The sequence below is a fragment of the Rhinichthys klamathensis genome, unplaced genomic scaffold, assembly GCF_029890125.1.
Source record: "Rhinichthys klamathensis goyatoka isolate OS25496 unplaced genomic scaffold, OSU_Roscu_1.1 h1tg000259l_1, whole genome shotgun sequence".
Classification (NCBI taxonomy): domain Eukaryota; kingdom Metazoa; phylum Chordata; class Actinopteri; order Cypriniformes; family Leuciscidae; genus Rhinichthys; species Rhinichthys klamathensis.
Genome location: NW_026606781.1, coordinates 446,466 through 464,972, shown reverse-complemented (window position 1 = coordinate 464,972; position 18,507 = coordinate 446,466). Strand labels below are relative to the sequence as shown.

The following is an 18,507-nucleotide window of genomic DNA, read 5'->3' as shown; positions in this document are numbered from 1 at the left end:
TGCGTACGCACGGCTCAAAGTTTGCTTAAAGGTGCGCACATTCTCCCGTCAAGTTTGTTTTTTATAGATCACAACCTTTGCGTGGAAAATTGGCGTACGTACGTTTCCAGCCCCGTTTTGTGCGTACGCACGCTTCATAAATGAGACCCCAGGTGTAAACGGGTATGTCTCCTTCGTCTACTTGTGATCCGAAAAACCAAAACATATCTTAATACCAGGTGTAAACAGGGCCTTAGACACATTTCAGTCTCATTGCCCAGACCTCTGTGCATCCATCCATATATGGAAAGTGTGTGAGCATATCTTCTCAATACATCTATCTTTTGTGCTCAATATAGACCCTTGTGGTGAGCTCACTTGCAAGTGATCACCGCACATCCACGTCAAATCCATTGTTCTTTTCAGCTGCCAACATGACCTCAGTGCAACTTAATAATGTATAATAAAGTAGGTCATGTTGTTTATTTTCCTTTAGTTTGTTACATTTGTACCCATATGCTCTGTTATTTTTTCCCATTGTACTATAGGTGTGTGTCTGTATTTTGTGGATGCATGTGAGTGTATATGTGCATGTGGTTGTAGGTTGTGTATGACTCATATTTTCATTCCTCTCACCAGCTTGATTCCCTCCTTCGCCATTCCTGTTCTCCCCAATCCAGATGAGGAATGCATCTGCTGCCTCTCTGATCTCTGTTACAGATTTTACACAGATGTGCTTGTGTGTGAACGTACTTTTCCATGTACCGTAGTTAAAGGGGGCATATCAAGGAAAGCAGGATTCTTCTTGCTCTTTTGATATAAAAGTGTTATTAAACTTTCAGAAATATCTGCCAAGTCCACTTAGAGGGTTTATTGAAACTAAGTTGAGCACAGTAGAATTTGATTGCTACAGAGCCCCAAAAGGGACATTCGTTTTGCAAAAGTATTGTGTTCCTCCAAGATACTTGGCATTTGCTTTCAAACAACACAAAAATTGTGCGAGCGAATGCAAAGTTTCTTTGGGAAATGTAAAAGTTTTGCAAGTGAACACAAAGGCATTATGAAACATCATTTTTACTCCCAGCTCAGGCTTTGTAAATTGCCCGTGTTGACATAACAAATGTATATGTCAGCAATGTGAGGAGACCCTTTTACATGCAAAGAGGTTATCCAGTCTTAATAGAGATCACTTACATATTAACATTTATTACTTAAATTTGCAGTAGCAAAAACAGCCTGTTTATAGTTATTGGGGTCAGAGAGAGGGTGGGAAGACAAAATGATGTCTGTTTTGCTGCCAAAAACTATCAACTAACATTATAATTGGACTTCAGGCACACACAAAATGAAGAAACTGTAGAAGGATCTTTTAACCGTCTCCATTATAAGAGCACAAAATCCCAGTGTTTACTGAATAAGGATGCACAAAAGTACATATTTTCAAAACCATCTTGCCAGAATGACTAATTGACAAATCCTCCTTAAGGGAGCCTTGTGTAATTTTCGGGTTTTAGGTTCGCCGTTTCTAAGGGTGGAGCTTTAATGTGTTCAAAAACAGCTATCCGGCGTTAAAAAATGTCGAGTTCAAAAATGCAAAACTTGTGGCATTAGACTCTGTAGCTGTGAGCTATTATTTACATTGTTTACATATACGTGCTCTTCACATGCAGGTGTCTTTGACTTGCTCCGTCGTGTTTCGTCATGTCTGAGCCTGAGCCTGTTTGCACCTGTCTGCATGCTGTGAAGTGTTTTCTGAAGTTTTTACATGTTTGAAATGAGAGGGAAAGAGAGGGGTGCGTGTTTGCTCTGTTTCTGTTTGCTTTAAGTTGAATGTCTCTCATTGGCACTCACATGAGTTAGCTTTAGTGTAACCAGCTATCCCTCATGAGTGGCAGGTGAGTGGCTTGACAGAAAAACAGGGTTCCAGAGTCCAGGTTATGTAAGAATGACTCTTCCTGGAGTGACACGGCACTCCTGTGGGAAGGGCCTTATGTAACAGTGGAGACTAACTGTACATTTACTCTGTGTGTGTGTGTGTAAGTGAGAGAGAGAGAGGGTGCAAATTTAGATCAAGCTGAAGAGAGATAGGGGATTTCATCAAAATGACACTCTTGAAGAATTGGCTGTCGTTTTATTACTTTTCAGCTGCATCAAAGTCAAATGTTGTTGTTTTTTAATATTTGTGCAGCAATGTACTCACCACCATTTAAAGTTTGGGTTTGGTAAGATTTTGTAATGTTTTTGAAAGAGGTCTCATAATACTCACCAAAGCTGCATTTATTTGATTTAAAATACAGTAAAAACAATAGTAGTGTGAAATATTATTACACTAACTGTTCTATTTTAATCAATTTTAATTTAAAAGGTGTTTATTTTCAGCATCATTACTGAGTCTTTAGTGTCACATTATCCTTTAGAAATTATTTTAATATGCTAATTTAGCAACTGTTGAAAACAGTTCTCAGAAGGATTCTTTGATTTAATAGAAAGTTAAAAAACCAGCATTAATTTGAAATAGAAATCATTCTTAATGATTTAAACATTTCTACTTTTATTTAGCAAGGACACATTAAATTGAAAAATTAAAGTGTTTATTTAAAAAAAAAAAAATCTACTGACCCCAAGCTCTTAAATGGTAGTGTGCACTTGCTTCAAATGCACTGATACAAACATATTAGCTGTGTTTTTATTGTTTACTTTCACATGTATACATACAAAGCAGTGCTTATGTAATTTCCACTCTAAACTTCATTCCACATGTCCACAAGTGGGCCAAAGAATATTTTGTCTGGGCATATTTGCAGTTACAGTATATTAAGTGGTTTATGAATTTTAGTATGTGTAATGATTAAAAGTAGCACCCTAAAGCTAAAGGGATCAAGATACTGATCAACAGTGTCTTCACGTTGTCTTTGCCTTCTCTTTCTTTCTGTTTACTCTGTCAAGGTCAGTTAGCCCACTGGAAAATTACATAGCTGTGCCTTTTTAATACATCAAACTACGCAAGTTATTTTCCCAGCCAGTTAGCTGCAATTTGAACCTTTAGTTTCACAAACAAAAGTGGTTGAAAATAGCAAAAATGTCTTCCTGAAGCAGCAATCCTTTTGTATAAATATGAATTTGAGGTTTTTTTCCTCTTTTAATTTCTAAAGAATGTGCAAGTGCTTCTTGTCTGTGCATTAGCACATTATGCTAATTCTTAGTTATTCTCAGTGACTGTTAATGTGATGTTATGCAGTTGCTAAGATGTTTTGTGTGGTTTCTAGAGCATTGCCATATGCTTGGTCCAATTCAAAAAAGCCCACACACCAAGTCTGTATGATATTAGTCGTCATAGTTTGGGTCCCTGCTTTAGTGTAAATCTATGTGTGTTTTGTCTGTATTTATCATACACCATTGGGAAATTGTTAGTCTAGTTACTTAGAAATGCAAACATCTCCTCATTCGCAGCAATTGGAGATATACATTAGTAGTTTGCATTTAAAATACTCAATGTCTCTTGAAAGCCTATAGAAAGAGGAAGACATTGAGGAACCGCAAGGGTGTGACATAAAAGAGCATCCTCTGAAATAAAAGCTGTGAAACCAGACCCTTAACACCAGATACCGATGACACTGATGATTTCACATCTTCATAACAAGAGCAAACTAATCATTGTTTTGGCATTGAGATGTGAGTCCAGAGAGGACCCATCCTTGTTTATTAAACTCTAATGAGGTCTATGAGGGTTTACACATTAATGAGCTTGCTATCATTTGATTACAATTATGACTAAGGAGGGTCACATAATTAGATGTTATGATATTATGGCAGTTATCAAACAAGAAATAGTCTGTTGCTAATCATTATACCAGTCTCACATATGCCAGATATTGTGGAGATCAGCCCTTTTATCTGTGTGTGTGTGTGTGTGTGTGTGTGTGTGTGTGTGCAGTCCTGCTGGAGCATCCAAGGGTTCACTGCTTTCCTCAAGGGCACAGCATTAATAACTCACAGATCATCCCTCATGTGATTCAAACCTACCAGTTGTGATGTTTAACCACACTTTCACACCATCGCATTATGTTTTAGAAATAGTGGATCTGTAGAGTAAGTTAAGTTATCCACAGCTAGCTGAGTTGGCTGGCTAATTTCTTTCCTTTTTTTCAAATTTGTCAAAAGAAGTGACAAAAAGAAATTGCTTCATAATGGAAAAGTACCTATACTTTGTCACCTAATTGTGAAAACTTGGAGGTTTTATCAGCTTTGCACACGTCACAGATGTAATTAGTTGTTACAGTAAATTTAAATGTTTTCATTGTGGCTCAAGTGACTTGAGGGTTACTCACAACAGATTATCTTTCCCATCTGAAGTGTGTTTAGTAACAATGACTTTGTAGTGGAGTGCAGGACTGTTAGTTCTCTCTCTCTCTCTCTCTCTCTCTCTCTCTCTCTCTCTCTCTCTCTCTCTCTCTCTCTCTCTCTCTCTCTCTCTCTCTCTCTCTCTCTCTCTCTCTCTCTCTCTCTCTCTCTCTCTCTCTCTCTTCTGTCTTTCTCTCTCTCTGTGTGTGCGGTTTTATGAATCCATGTAGAACCAGGGTTAACCTAAGCTCCAATCGGCATTTGTTCAGTGAATCAGGGGCGTTCTGAGTCACGCTGAGTAAATATCATCTGAGAATATCTAGGACACCACTTTAACAGTCCATATCTGTGTCTGTTGGTTTGTGTATGTGAGAGGGAGTGAGTACTGTCATTTAATCATTCAACCTAGTGGCTGATTGTTATGTCTTTTGCCCTATGTAGATGGACCCCATGCAGAGACACATTGTCTTTCATCCGTCTTCTGGTTGATGTTCACCGGGGTTATGCGCCTTTCAGAACTTAATTTGAGAATGCCTTTTAAATTCTAGCTCGGTTGCTGAATTTGATTTAAAGCTGTTTTTGTTTATTTATTTAATATAATATAATATAATATAATATAATTTATATTATATTATATATATATATATATATATAATAAAATATAATATATAAATTATATATACATAATACAATATATATAATATAATATATAAATTATATATAATATAATATAAATTGTGTATATTTATTTATATGAATGAATTTATGTGCTTAATACATGGGAGAGCCAGAATAGTCCTATGGCCTTCCAGATTGTCCTACAACTTAATGTCATGACTGAATACCGCTATAGTTTTGTCCAGTCATGCTTTGCCACAGTGTTTTCGTGAGCTGCCAATAGCATGTGTATGTATGACAATAGACAGAACTTGAAGGAACAGGATGTAAATTGTCTTGTAGATTATAACATTCAGCTAATTCACACCACATTACTGTATATTATACTGTGTATACAGTATATTACCATGTATACTGTATATTCATGCTTTTTCTGTGAGGTTTGTTTTCTTTCCATACTTAAGGATGAAAATGCAATATTCTGCTGTTCTCTGATCTTCAGACCGCCAGTAGTGTCTTGATGTGATCTTTGCGTCATCCTCCAGCTGTGAGCTGACAGGTGCTTGAGTGTTTCAGAGGAACTTGTGAATGTCTGATGTTCCTCAGAGAACAGGAATGAAACACTTTCTCACTCAACTGAACAAAGCCATGGGATGTTACTCAGACTCTGAAAGAACTCAGAGCTAGCGGCTGTAGCTCCAGACATGTGTGTTTGTCATGTGGAGTGAGTTTGGAAGTCTTCCTCCGCTTCATTGTGTAATATGAGCTAAAAAGTCTGATTAGTTTGGGTTCACAGTCTGCTTTGAAGTGGGACAGATTTTCGCTTTGATTACTAACTGTTTAGTCTGGGAAGCAAGTATATCATTGTTATCAGACATATCTAGCTGAGTCAAACAAACCTGTGTGTGGTACTGGTGGAGGGCCGGCCCGTTCAGGGTCACACTTGGGTAATGGATGTGCAGTTATCCGCTCTCATTTTCCCTGGCACGCTGGCGGATATCAGGAACAGATGCCTTGGCAACAAGCCCAGGGTAAATAAAGGGAGGAGGCTATCAAATCTGACTCCAGACACTGTACAATATGAAGGATAACTCAGTCAAAGAGCTTTATCTAATGAGACCGACACGACTGTGCTTAGTTTTGTGATTACAGTCTCCATATTGGGGGCCAAATAATGTTCCTACAGAATTTAGTTGGAATAGCAGAAAATTGAAAATCATGAAAAGAGCCCCACCACTGCGAACAGATTTCCCAGGTCAATCTACAGGAGATCTACTATCTTCTCATTTTTGCAGAGTATAAAATATAGATAGATAGATAGATAGATGAGATTAAGTATATTCTAATGTTTACAGAATATATTAGATATAGTTTATTTGGTAACACTTTACAATAAGGTCTCATTTGTTAATATTAGTTATAGTTAATGCATTAATAGGAACTAACAAGTAGCAACCATTTTTTTGCAGAATATATTAAAGGGACAATGTGTAGGAATTTCTCCTATCTAGCGGTGAAATTGTATTTTGCATTCAAACGAATTGTGCTCTCCAGCGCCTCGCTTTTTCAAATGCGTGTTGTATCTACGGTAACCGTTATGTACCAAAAAGCTATGACAGGATGTCTTCTAATACGCTGATTTCACGCAGCCGCCATTTTGAAATGGCTCCGGTGGGAAGAAAACCGGAAGTGTCGCCTTTAATCATAGGAGAGTCGCGAATGCGATGGCGTATTGTTGTGTTTAATATAGAAATTAGTTATTCTAAAAATGTACATACATTTCTTTCATACTTTAGACTATATACAGTGAAATTCATTTATAAATAATAAAATTTTATATATATAATTCAGAACGTAAAAAAAGAAGCAGGAACGAACTATAAACATATCCTATATTGGATATTAACATCCAATAGTGTAAATCGCGGCAGCAGCTTCAGGTTGGTAGTCCAAGGCATTGTTGTCTATCTGTACTTCCGGGTTCTTCCCACCAGAGCCTCGCTTTCGATTTCAAAATTCATCTTTTGTTCATTTGTATTGCTTTGTGCGTGCATATTCATGTTTGCCAACAATATTTAGTCCTAAAAGTGAGATATGGAGAAGTGGCTAAATTATGTTTTGCAAAAGTATTTTTTGAGACAAATCTAACTCATAAATAAAAAAGGCTCCATATCATGTGTAAAGCCTCAGTTGATGTTAAGTGGGTAAAAATCTGAAAAGATCATATCTTAAAATATTTCAAAGGGTGGTTCCCAAACTGAAAACGATGGATTAAAAAAATAAAATAAAATTGTGGATCCGACTGCAATAGGAATGCAATGCAAATGCTCAGTAAATTATTATGTGTGAATTTATGCATTTTGACAATGTAATTACACAATATTACTATGAATTATGATAAGAATAATTTTCATTCAATTATATTAACAGACTGGATTTATTTTTGCTTAATTGTGTTTTGGAAAACTTGATGGTATAATAATTGTTAATAAATAAAGACCAGCAACAACACAACACTAATATCTAACTTTAACTTTTCACTACAAAATTAACACAATATTTATCGTACAAATTTAAAAGAATGTTTTCTGTTAAAAAATATAAGAAAAAAAAAAAAGTTTTACTATACAGCCTGAAAGTGGTGGGGATGTAAGAGAGTGGTGCAATGCAAAAGAGCTGCAGGAATGGAGGATGATGAGAAGGAACATAACAGAAAGTGAAAAGAGAACATACTGACCCACTTTCATCAAAGAGGTCTGCAGAGATGAAAGGATGACAATGGTAAAGTTTCCTTTGGGATTTCATACTGTACCGTCTCTTTTACAACCTCTGCTGCTACAGTCTGGCTTCATTTATGACTTAAAGCTCAGCTTTAACGTTCTCGTTTCCTGTGCAAAGTCCTGTTATTTCACACAGATGGACGGTTGTGGTGAAGAGTGATAAGTAACGGTGAATTGATTGCAGAAAACCTTTCAGCATCTATGACCAGACTTTCACAATGATCTCTGACCCTGTGAACTTTCTGAAAACTCATCCAAACTGACTATGTTGTCCATTATCATTATAGTGTTCATTGTGTTATTTGTTTTATCTGTGGTCTCCTCAGTAATATTCCACTGGCTGGCTTATAAAGACGGACTAGGATTTGTAATGATGTTGATAACTCCCTCTCTATCGGTCTCTCTACAGGCAGGAGGTTCAGGAGAACTGTGTTCGCTGGCGAAAGAAGTTCTCCTTTGTGTGTAAGATGAGTGCCATTCCTGCCACGGGGGTCCTGGACCCCTGTATTTGCAGAGTGTCTGTGCGTAAGGTTAGTCTCACACACACACACACACACACACACACACACACACACACACACACACACACACACACACACACACACACACACACACACACACACACACACACACACACACACACAGATCTCATCTTAGACCAGTAACACACTCAACAATAACTTTTCAGCTCTGCAAAAATAATAATAATGGCTCATTTTAATCTGAAGTGATGATTTCTTTTTTTTTTAAAGCATTTTTAATAGGTGTAGTTGTAGACCCTTTTGGGCCTGTGGACTATGATGGATTCTTTAGGTTTATTTCATAGCCAGCATTTTGTGGGCCAGATTTACCAACAGCTTGTGCCATCGCAAACCCTCTTTTGCCATTAAAAAACTTCTGTTAGGATTTACTGAAGACATACAGTGAAAAATTTGTGCTGAAAAGGCGTGGACACAGTTATTTTTGCGGCTGACCTTATTGCATATGCATTTGTAGGAGTTTCCCTTTCAGATGCAAAATGGGAGGAGAGTATTTAAATGAATCAAGCAAGGTGATTTACTAAGGTTGTGCTATAGTTAATTTACTGGTATTTGCGCCATTATTTAATGTAACAAAAGCACGTTTTAACCCATTTTGCACCTGTGTTTTTAGTAGATTACCCGCGCTTGATTATCAGCGGCTCTGCTTGTTTGCGACCCTACGCTAATTTGCGCTGCTCTTGGTAGATTGTGTTGATCATTATGGAAATAATCCGGCTGTGTCTGTGTTCTTTATGTGTGCGTCGTCAGTAGATCATGTGCAAAACTTTCCACTCCCATCGGCGCTTTTTTGGAATTGCGCTCTCACGCTAATTTGCCCTGTTTAGTAAATCTGGCCCTATGTATCTTCACACAGTTGCATAACGTTTTCACAGTTTTTGCACGATATTTTTAAGATGCACAATAAAAAAATTACATCTATCTCATAGGGCTGGGCGATATGGCCTAAAAAAAAAATCCCCGATTTTTTTCACAAAAAAATCCGATTTACGATTTAAATCGATTTTTTTCTCTCCCTACTTAAAATCAATCTGTAGATGACAAAGAAATTGTTCAAAACAAGTTTTAACTTTATTTTGTTTTGAGCATAGCCTACCTTAATGTGTTATGTTAATTGTTCTCCAAAAATAAATCACCTAATGCTGTAAACATACAGAGAGACCCTGTCAGCTGGTATTATTAAAGGTTAAAACTAACTCAAATTAAATATGTGTTTTTATAATAACAAACAACGTTATAATATTTTAATGATATAGGTAAAAATATAATAAATGTGTAAAATAGTTATCATATTTAGCTAAATACTCCTCTCTTTTGCTAAAACATGCGTGCTATATGGGTAATTAAAAGGCATTCCTGAGGTTAATGTAACGTTACGTGACATATGCTGTTCTCCAGCTGTTTTATGGACATCTTTCCGCGGTTGAAAAACACTGATCGATCGATTTTATTTCGGTAAGTTAGTAGTGAAGAGTAACAGATGATCGGTTCACGTGCCGCTTGAACTGAGATCTGTCAGCGATCTTTCACGTCACATTTACAAGCGCCAAAACGGTGTTTATTGTTTGAATTTCGTAATAAAATTGACAGAATCTGAGAGCTGAGAATCTGTTTCATATCAATAGTAATCTCCTCTGTCTAGTCTGTCGGTGTCAGTGTGCTCTTTGCTAGAGGTCGACCGATAGTGGATTTTACCGATACCGATATCTAGGTTTGACCGTACATGCCGATAACCGATAATTCAACCGATATTTTTTTTAATGGATACTGGATTAAAAACAAACATCATACTCACAATAAAACAATGCTGAACTGAAATGTGCTCAATTAAATAAATAAATATGAATATATTAACTTTATACAGAAAATAATTTAAACATTAAAATATTACAGGTTTCGTTATAGCTATAACCTAGAAACATACGTACATTTCATAGGTAACACTTTGCAAGTCCCATTTGTAAACAAGGATGTATTAACTAGCTTTCATGAACTATATATAATGCAATATACCTTTTTACTGCATGTATTAATATAAGCAATACAATTGTACCTTTATCATTCATGTTAGTTCATTCATAGTACATTAACTAAGGTAATAAAAGATAAAATAAGAATTAAAACTCCATCTCAAATGCATTAGTAAATGTTGAAATTAACAAACTACCGTAACAATGAATAATTCTTCTACAACTTGTATTAACCTTATTTAATGCTAAAAATGGAATGTTATTGTAAAGATATCTTTGGAATCATTTCATATGATTCCAAAGAGTCGTGCTTAAAGATGGCCATTAAAATGTAATAAAGACCTGTATTATGTATACGTAATATAGCCTATAGTCTCTCACTTTATTTGCTTCTATATTTTAGAACACTTGATGATTATTTAATCAAAATAACAAGATCTATTGTAGTGATTTAAAAAGATCTTAAATCGAACGCTTTTCTGATTAGTTTACGTTTCTGTCGGCTGCATGAACATATCTGAGAAAGCAATCACGTCACTAGTTTTAAATATGCAACTTCGTCGGCTAATGAATGCATAAAAGTGACCAGCCGGATAAAAATAATGCAAATAGATGGTAACAATTGCGCCATAAAACATTTGGGTCAGGTCTGCGTTTGTTTTTGTCACATTGCATTAACGGTTGACTGAGGTAATGTTAGAGTCCTCACAGCCTCGACGGCAAACTACTGTTCTTTCTCTGCGGATGCAGCATCTAGTCAACAAATGAATTAATTTGTAATGATATGGCAATATGTACCTACTTTAGTGTTATGTATTCATACCGTTTCGCTGTCGGTGTTTTAAATGTCAGCGCTCTCGCTGCGTGTTCTCTCCGTGCTGCGCGCTGCCTCACGTGTTAACGTAAACAACTCAGCCAGTGATAGTTTGTTATTTGTCCTCTAGAGGCCGCTCTCACTCTGTATAATGCCAGCAGTCTCTTCTGTTCTGAGCGCTCTCGTGCTGTGTAATGACCGCGCGCACTTCTCAGCCTCCAGCAACGGACGCAACCCGGAAAAACTATCGGTGTGGATTTTTGCCGATAACGATAGTTCCACCAAACAACTATCGGTGCCGATTAATCGGCAAAACCGATGAATCGGTCGACCTCTACTCTTTGCTGCGCGATTTTTCTCTGCGTGAGAAAATGCATGTGTGCGTGAGAGCGTGTAAAAAGTGACAATTGCGTCTCTCACAGTGAACTCGTGAGAGTTGGCGGCCCTACAGATTCAGTTTGTAAATGTTTTCGGCGGGTGTGCTTCTGCTGCCGCGGTCTTGTTCATTTGCCATGTTGTTTGTGTATCTCTATCATGGCAAGCGCTGAGCCCGGTCGGAACTGGGAGCCCAAATGGGCGCGTCAGCGGTTGTTAAAGAGAAAACCGATTTTCATTCAAAAAAATCATTTCGCTACACATTCGAGTTAATCGATAAAATCGATTTATCGCCCAGCCCTACTATCTCATCACATGTATGCCCTTCACTGACACTTTTGTCTTTTTTGTAACCAATTACACTAAGCTGGAAAATACTTTATTTGGGGCAAAATTGTTGGTTGTTGCACATTTGAGGGACACAAGTAATTTGTGTAAAAATTTATATTAATACTTTTTCTCACAATATATATTGAATTGGTTTATTTCTGTCTTTGGTTACATTATCATAGTTTTTATAGTTTTTAAATACAGTACAATTAATATTTTTATAGTACACTTTCATATTTTAAGTTAGAACTGTCTAGGACGAGGGTAAAACATTACAACTTTTACATAAAAGGCATTTGAAGCAAAAATTAAAGATGAATGATTGGATAAAATGTACCCGTGGGTGAAGAAACTATGGAAGTAAAATAATCCCAAATGTTTTTGAAACAAAAAGCCTGTTGAATTGCACTACTTGAAAAAAATATGCATTGCATTAACCCTGCTTGTATTTTAATGCATTGTATTTTTAGGGCTTGCATTTTTATAGGCTGAAATTTAGCATGGTTAAATATTTAAGCAGTGAATATTTCAAATCAAAACATTTCAAACACATTTTCATTAGTAAAATTTCAATAATCCATATTCACCTTTCATATTTCATTTCCCAAATATTCAAACTGATTAAAAATACAACCTAAAATATTCAACAGGCGGTTTTCGGTCCATTTTATTTCGCTTTGCAAATTCGCTTCCACAAATTCAGTGGTTCAAATTCGACAGTAAATTCAACATTGACATCCAGGAGCTGCAGGAAAAGTAGTAGATTACCGAGCATAATCTCCATCTGCTGTTAGTCGACCACACCAGCAGGGGGTGCAAGCGCGTGTTGTTGACGAAGACCAGAGCAACAGTTAGTGCAAGCCATTCATTCATAAAAACTTATTTACAAAAATGTAAGTGTATTTGTGATTATTATGACGTCTGTTTTATGTGAAATTCAGTGTGTTCACGATTACTTTTCCTGTGTAGCCTACATGCATCTTTCTCTACCATGAACGATAATGTTATTCCCCCGATGCGGATATACAGATCCAGTGTTACATTTGACATATTTCTCTTGGTTGTTTAGTTGCCTTCACCTTATATTGCAGCGATGTGCTGCATGCAGTACTAGGGTTTGGTTTCCCTCAATATGTCAGGATTCCCCTGCTGGACATATAAAACGCTTAACGTAGCTTAATGGACATAAAAGACCAAACTCGCAGGCTAGCAGATGGACTCAGAATATGAATTTAACGCGCAAAGTTTAATGCTGAGCGTTTCCCAGTGATATACTGGCATAAATTTGGTTTGACATTGGACATTCGCACATTTAGGGACCGTCTCTAAAGTTACATACGACATTGGTATACACGTTTCTAACTTAAATACCTTTTGAAAAGAACGACTTACAGTCATAAAACCAACTGTAAAGTGTTCGTGTAGGTGTCAGGCTCAGGCATAATGCGCAATTTATTCAAATAGATTGAAGTTTGCTATTGAAGTTAGAAACGTTTAGGCCTATAGGACTTGTTACTTTAGAGACGGTCCCTAAATGTGCGAATGTCAACCCAATTTTACATTTAGTCTTTTAGCTGGCACTTTTATCCAAAGCGACTAGTTAAACTAACAATATAGAACAACAATATGAAAGTGCTACTTCCCAGTTTAATCTAATGCAGTATATGTACAATACATACTTTCCAAATAAGGTGCGAGTTTGGTCTTTTATATCACTGTACTGTAGTCCATTAAGCTACGTTAAGCGCTTAAGTCCTGATGGAATTCGGGGAATCTTTGAGTATGATGATGTATTGAGGGAAACAGATTATAATCCCGTTCACTGTAGAAAAGGCTGATAACATAAGGCTACACAGGGAAAGTAACAATGAATGAAACATAAAAACAGCTTTTGTGCCTTTAGATATCATCTTTTCCGCATATATACTGACCCAGATAATCGTCACAAAAAACGTAATGCATGCTGAGTTTTTATGAATGAATGGCTTGCTCTAGTCTAACTGTTGCTCTGGTCTTCTCAACAACACGCGCTTGCACCCCCTGCTGGTGTGGTCGACTGACAGCAGATGGAGATTATGCTCGGTAATCTACTACTTTTCCTGCAGCTCCTGGATGTCAACGTTGAATTTACTGTCGAATTTGAACCACTGAATTTGTGGAAGCGAATTTGCAAAGCGAAATAAAATGGACCGAAAACCGCCTGTTGAATATTATAGGTTGTATTTTTAATCAGTTTGAATATTTTGGAAGTGAAATATGAAAGGTGAATATGGATTATTGAAATTTTACTAATGAAAATGTGTTTGAAATGTTTTGATTTGAAATATTCACAGCTTAAATATTCAACCATGCTAAATTTCAGCCTATAAAAATACAAGCCCTAAAAATACAATGCATTAAAATACAAGCAGGGTTAATGCAATGCATATTTTTTTCAAGTAGTGCAATTCAACAGGCTTTTTGTTTCAAAAACATTTGGGATTATTTTACTTCCATAAGAAACACTCTTATCCTGATTAACAATCAGATTGTGGAGCTATTCAGTGAGTTCTGATGTTTGGTTTACTCCATACAGTGTATCTGCTGTCTCATGGCTATGGCTCTTATTACCCTTCACTCCCTTTGCCTCATAGCGTCACCACCAATGGCAAACAGATTACATAACAAATAATCTCTTACCCGCTTTCTCTCTCTCTTTTTTTTACTTACAGGAACTTAAAGGTGGAAAGACTTTTTCAAAGGTAAGAGCTTTCTCCTCATCCCTTTCTCTCTTTTTTTCTTTCTCTCCTTATGATTGTTTCTTCCTCACATACTGTCTCTAAGGGATCATCACAGATTTCTTTCTCACGCTCTGTTCTTTTTTTCTCAGGGTTTTGTGTTTATAAACACAAAGCTCTTGTGAGTCACATGCATATACACACAAGTATGCATACTGTACTCAGAGACACTCAGGACACCAGGAAATACTGCATAAGCAATTATAAATGGGTGTAATGCAGTGGGAGGTTAGTTTTAGGGAATCTGTGATCTGGTCTGGACCTGTCATAGACATGTGTTTCCACACCTTGAGAATCTCTAAATCACATAGTTATCAGGCATTGCTTGTACCACCCTACATTAATTGTACAATAAATTCAAGCAATTAGTGATAATAGACTATAGATAAAAGGCTGAACACACATTTTTAGTAATTACAGAAAAGTCTGACACAGGCAGGCCATTTCTCTTGTGTCAACAAACAAAGGATGTGAGACGTTCCCTAAACAAAAGCCCTTAGTGTGATTTATATATATTCAAAAGTAATTTTTTTTTAATTTAATGTACATTACTGATCAAAAGTTTCGAGTCAGAAAAAAAACAACTTTTATTCCACAAGAATGCCTTGCATTGATCAAAAGTGACAGTAAAGACATTTATAATGTTACAAAATATTGATAATAAAGAAATGCTTCTTGAGCACCAAATCAGCATATTAGAACAATTTCTGAAGGATCATGTGACTGAAGACTGGAGTAATGATAATATGTATATATATGGAGCACTTTGAAGAACTGTTACACTCATTGCAATGCTGCTGGTTGTTTGGGCATGTGACATATTGTGATTGCTGGTTAAGGTCATCATGGCCAAATTACTGCAGAGAAGGACATGTTTGGCACATTTGTGTTTGTAATGAGTTACAGGAGGATGTTTTGTTTGGGAGTGTGCATCCGTGTCCTCTTCTCTTCATTTACTGATCCCTTACATCCTGAACAGGAGCAGTTTGTCAAAACAGTATGCTGATGCAGCAAAAGTTGGGAATGAGGGAGGTCAAATCTATGGACTGTAACCTGGAATGAGGGAGAAACACAGGATGGAGGGGGTTGGATATGACCTTTAAGATGAAATAAAGGGAACCTTTGCTATGACAGATATTTAAATGCTACAGCACATTGACGTGAGTTGAAATGAGTTTACATGTAATGAGAGAATATTTGAAATGAGTTAACATGAATTTGATCAATCACCTAGTAATTGTCAGTCTCAGAAACATCACAGAAAATCAGCATTGTCTGGAGTAAACTACATAAACCTTTTAAGGACAGCAGTCATTTCTAAAAAGGAGAAGTGTGCCAGTCAGAGGAAATGTTTTGTGCTAAAGTTAGCAGTGGAACAGCAAATATAGATAAGGAATGGCACACATGTATCCACAGATCTGTGAGAAGATGGGAAAATACCCTAATGTCTCAGTCTCTCCTGCCTTTTGCAGTTTGCAGTCATTTAGCTTATTAATAACTGTTACATAATAGCAAGAACAATAGTCTGACCCTCACTTTTTGACAGGGATAGTTCACCAAAATCTTTTAATTCTGTCATTGTTTACTCACCTGTCATTGTTTTTTTTTTATCAGAGTCAGCGTTTAACATAAAGGTTAAAGGGATAGTTCACCCAAAAATGAAAATTCTGTCAGTAATTACTCACTCTCATGTTGTTCCAACCCCGTAAGACTTTCGTTCATTTTCGGAACACAAATTAAGATATTTTTGATTAAATCTGAGAGCTGGCTCACTCCTCCATAGGCTTGTAAGGGATCGAAACTGGCCGGCCCAGAAAAGTTATTGACATCGTTAAAATAGTCCAAGTGACTACAGTGGCTTAAGTTTTTTTAAATCTTAAGTTATGATATGATATCTGCCAGCCCAGAAACGTTAGTAAAAACATTGTTAAAATAGTCCAAGTGACTACAGTGGCTCAACCTTAAGTTTATCAAGCGACGAGAATACTTTTTGTGCGCAAAACCCCCCAAAAATAACGACTTTATTCAACTATTCATTTTCTTCTGTGTGGGCCTCAGAGTTAGTTCACGTAGTGTAACAGCGCAGCGCTTTGGGTTGTACGTCAGAATGTAGGCTCACTATTGGCCAGCATCACACGCATCACAGATGACCAGCGTCGGTCAATAGTGAGCCTACGTTCTGACGTACAACCCAGAAGCGCTGCGCTGTTACACTACGTCAACAGTTTAGGAGAATGACATGGAAGAGAAGAGATGGTTGAATAAAGTCGTGATTTTTGTTTGTTTTTGCACACAAACTATTCTCGTCGCTTGATAAACTTAAGGTTGAGCCAGTGTAGTCACTCGGACTATTTAAACGATGTCTTTACTCTTTACTAACTTTTCTGGGCTGGCAGATATCAATTACTAGCAGCCTATGGAGGAGTGAGCCGGCTCTCAGATTTCATCAAAAATATCTTAATTTGTGTTCTGAAGATGAACTAAAGTCTTACGGGGTTGGAACAACATGAGGGTGAGTAATTACTGACAGAATTTTCATTTTTGGGTGAACTAACCCTTTAATATATAATGATATTCTTTTATTATATGTATTAAAATAGATACAAAATAGTTTCATGTCCAGTAAAAAAAAGATATTTTTAAAAAATATTTACAGGGGGTAAATTTTCTTCTCTCTCACTGTTGGAGGCGTGATAATAAAACATATTCTGTGTGTGTCCTTGCATTAGTCCCTTTATCCCTTGCTGTAATATCACACATCAATGATTTTTAAAGGCCAGCTGCTCACATGCACCAGTGCTGACTGTGTTGTGTTGGGTATTCATCCAATAAAGGAAATGGAAAGAATTATATCAGCTACCGTTATATCATTAACCAAGGTTAATAGAACATTTTGTTGAGAACGAAGAGTGAGAGAGGGAGATTGCCAAGTAGTGTATGAAGAAAGTAACAACCATGCTTGCCAGTAGTGTTGGAGAAACCTTTATCGAGTCAGAATCAGAGAGGGATTTCATGCATGACTGACTCTGCCAACTTCACATGCCTGTAGTTATATAAGAGCACTCTTAAGAGTTAACCCTTTCCTTTCCTTCTTCCCTAAACTAGCCTTCATGCTTCCACTTTTTTTTTACTCTGAATAAAATGTACCCTTAATTAACAATTCTAGAAGATGAAAAAAGGATAAATGGGAAAAACAATGAAGTATGTCCTGACTCATTCCTAGTGTCATGTTCATAAAGCTAATGGTATAACTATGGGGAAGTGCAGAACTCACTTGAAGGCCTGTTTGGGAGCGTTTAGAGCTTGCTTTTTTGTATGGCTCATGTACTGGTGATAAAATCTTTATTTTGTCTCTCCAGCTGGGCTTTGCTGACCTCAACTTGGCGGAGTTTGCTGGTTCGGGCTCCACGGTTCGCTGCTGTATACTGGAGGGCTACGACACCAAGAACACTCGGCAGGACAACTCTATACTAAAGGTGAGTGTGTCCCCGTTTGTGTACATGCTTGTGCGTATAGGCGTGGGTGCTGGTCGTCTCTTATCTCATTTCAGGAGTGAGACTAGACATGTCCCTTTTGATGGGCCAGCAACACACAGTCAGTCAGACCAAAACCACTACCTTTTTCATCTTGAAACACCAGGAACCTCTTTCTCTGCATTATTCTTAGCACCTTCTGAGTTTATTTTAAAAGGAGGCAGAAGCACTGTTCTCACCACAAACAGTGTCATCTAGAGCTGCTACACTGTGTGGGCAACTTGACTGTTCAAACCCTCTCATGAGTCCCTGAAATGACAGACTGACTGACTCACTGTCTCTTAGAAATGTCAGGAGGAAAAATGTGAAGGAAAAAACAACAGATAACATTTAATCATAGATATTTTTGTAATTTTGACTCATGTTAATCTAGATGTTATGTGTATGTTCCCACAAGCAGTCTGTTTTACTATCAAAATTGTATTATTTTTTATTATTTAACTTTTATATT

General features: G+C 36.9%; 1 protein-coding gene across 4 annotated transcripts in view; it reads left to right on the top strand.

Moving 5' to 3' along the window:
- The window catches only part of eeig1b (estrogen-induced osteoclastogenesis regulator 1b), a 42,937-nt gene that overhangs the window by 21,249 nt on the left and 3,181 nt on the right, over nucleotides 1-18,507 (top strand). For all 4 annotated transcript variants that reach the window (XM_056267393.1, XM_056267391.1, XM_056267392.1 and 1 more), the window contains exons 4-6: nucleotides 8,128-8,248; nucleotides 14,458-14,487; nucleotides 17,883-17,999. In XM_056267393.1, the coding sequence (XP_056123368.1) occupies nucleotides 8,128-8,248; nucleotides 14,458-14,487; nucleotides 17,883-17,999 (268 nt within the window). The remainder of the gene's footprint in view (nucleotides 1-8,127; nucleotides 8,249-14,457; nucleotides 14,488-17,882; nucleotides 18,000-18,507) is intronic.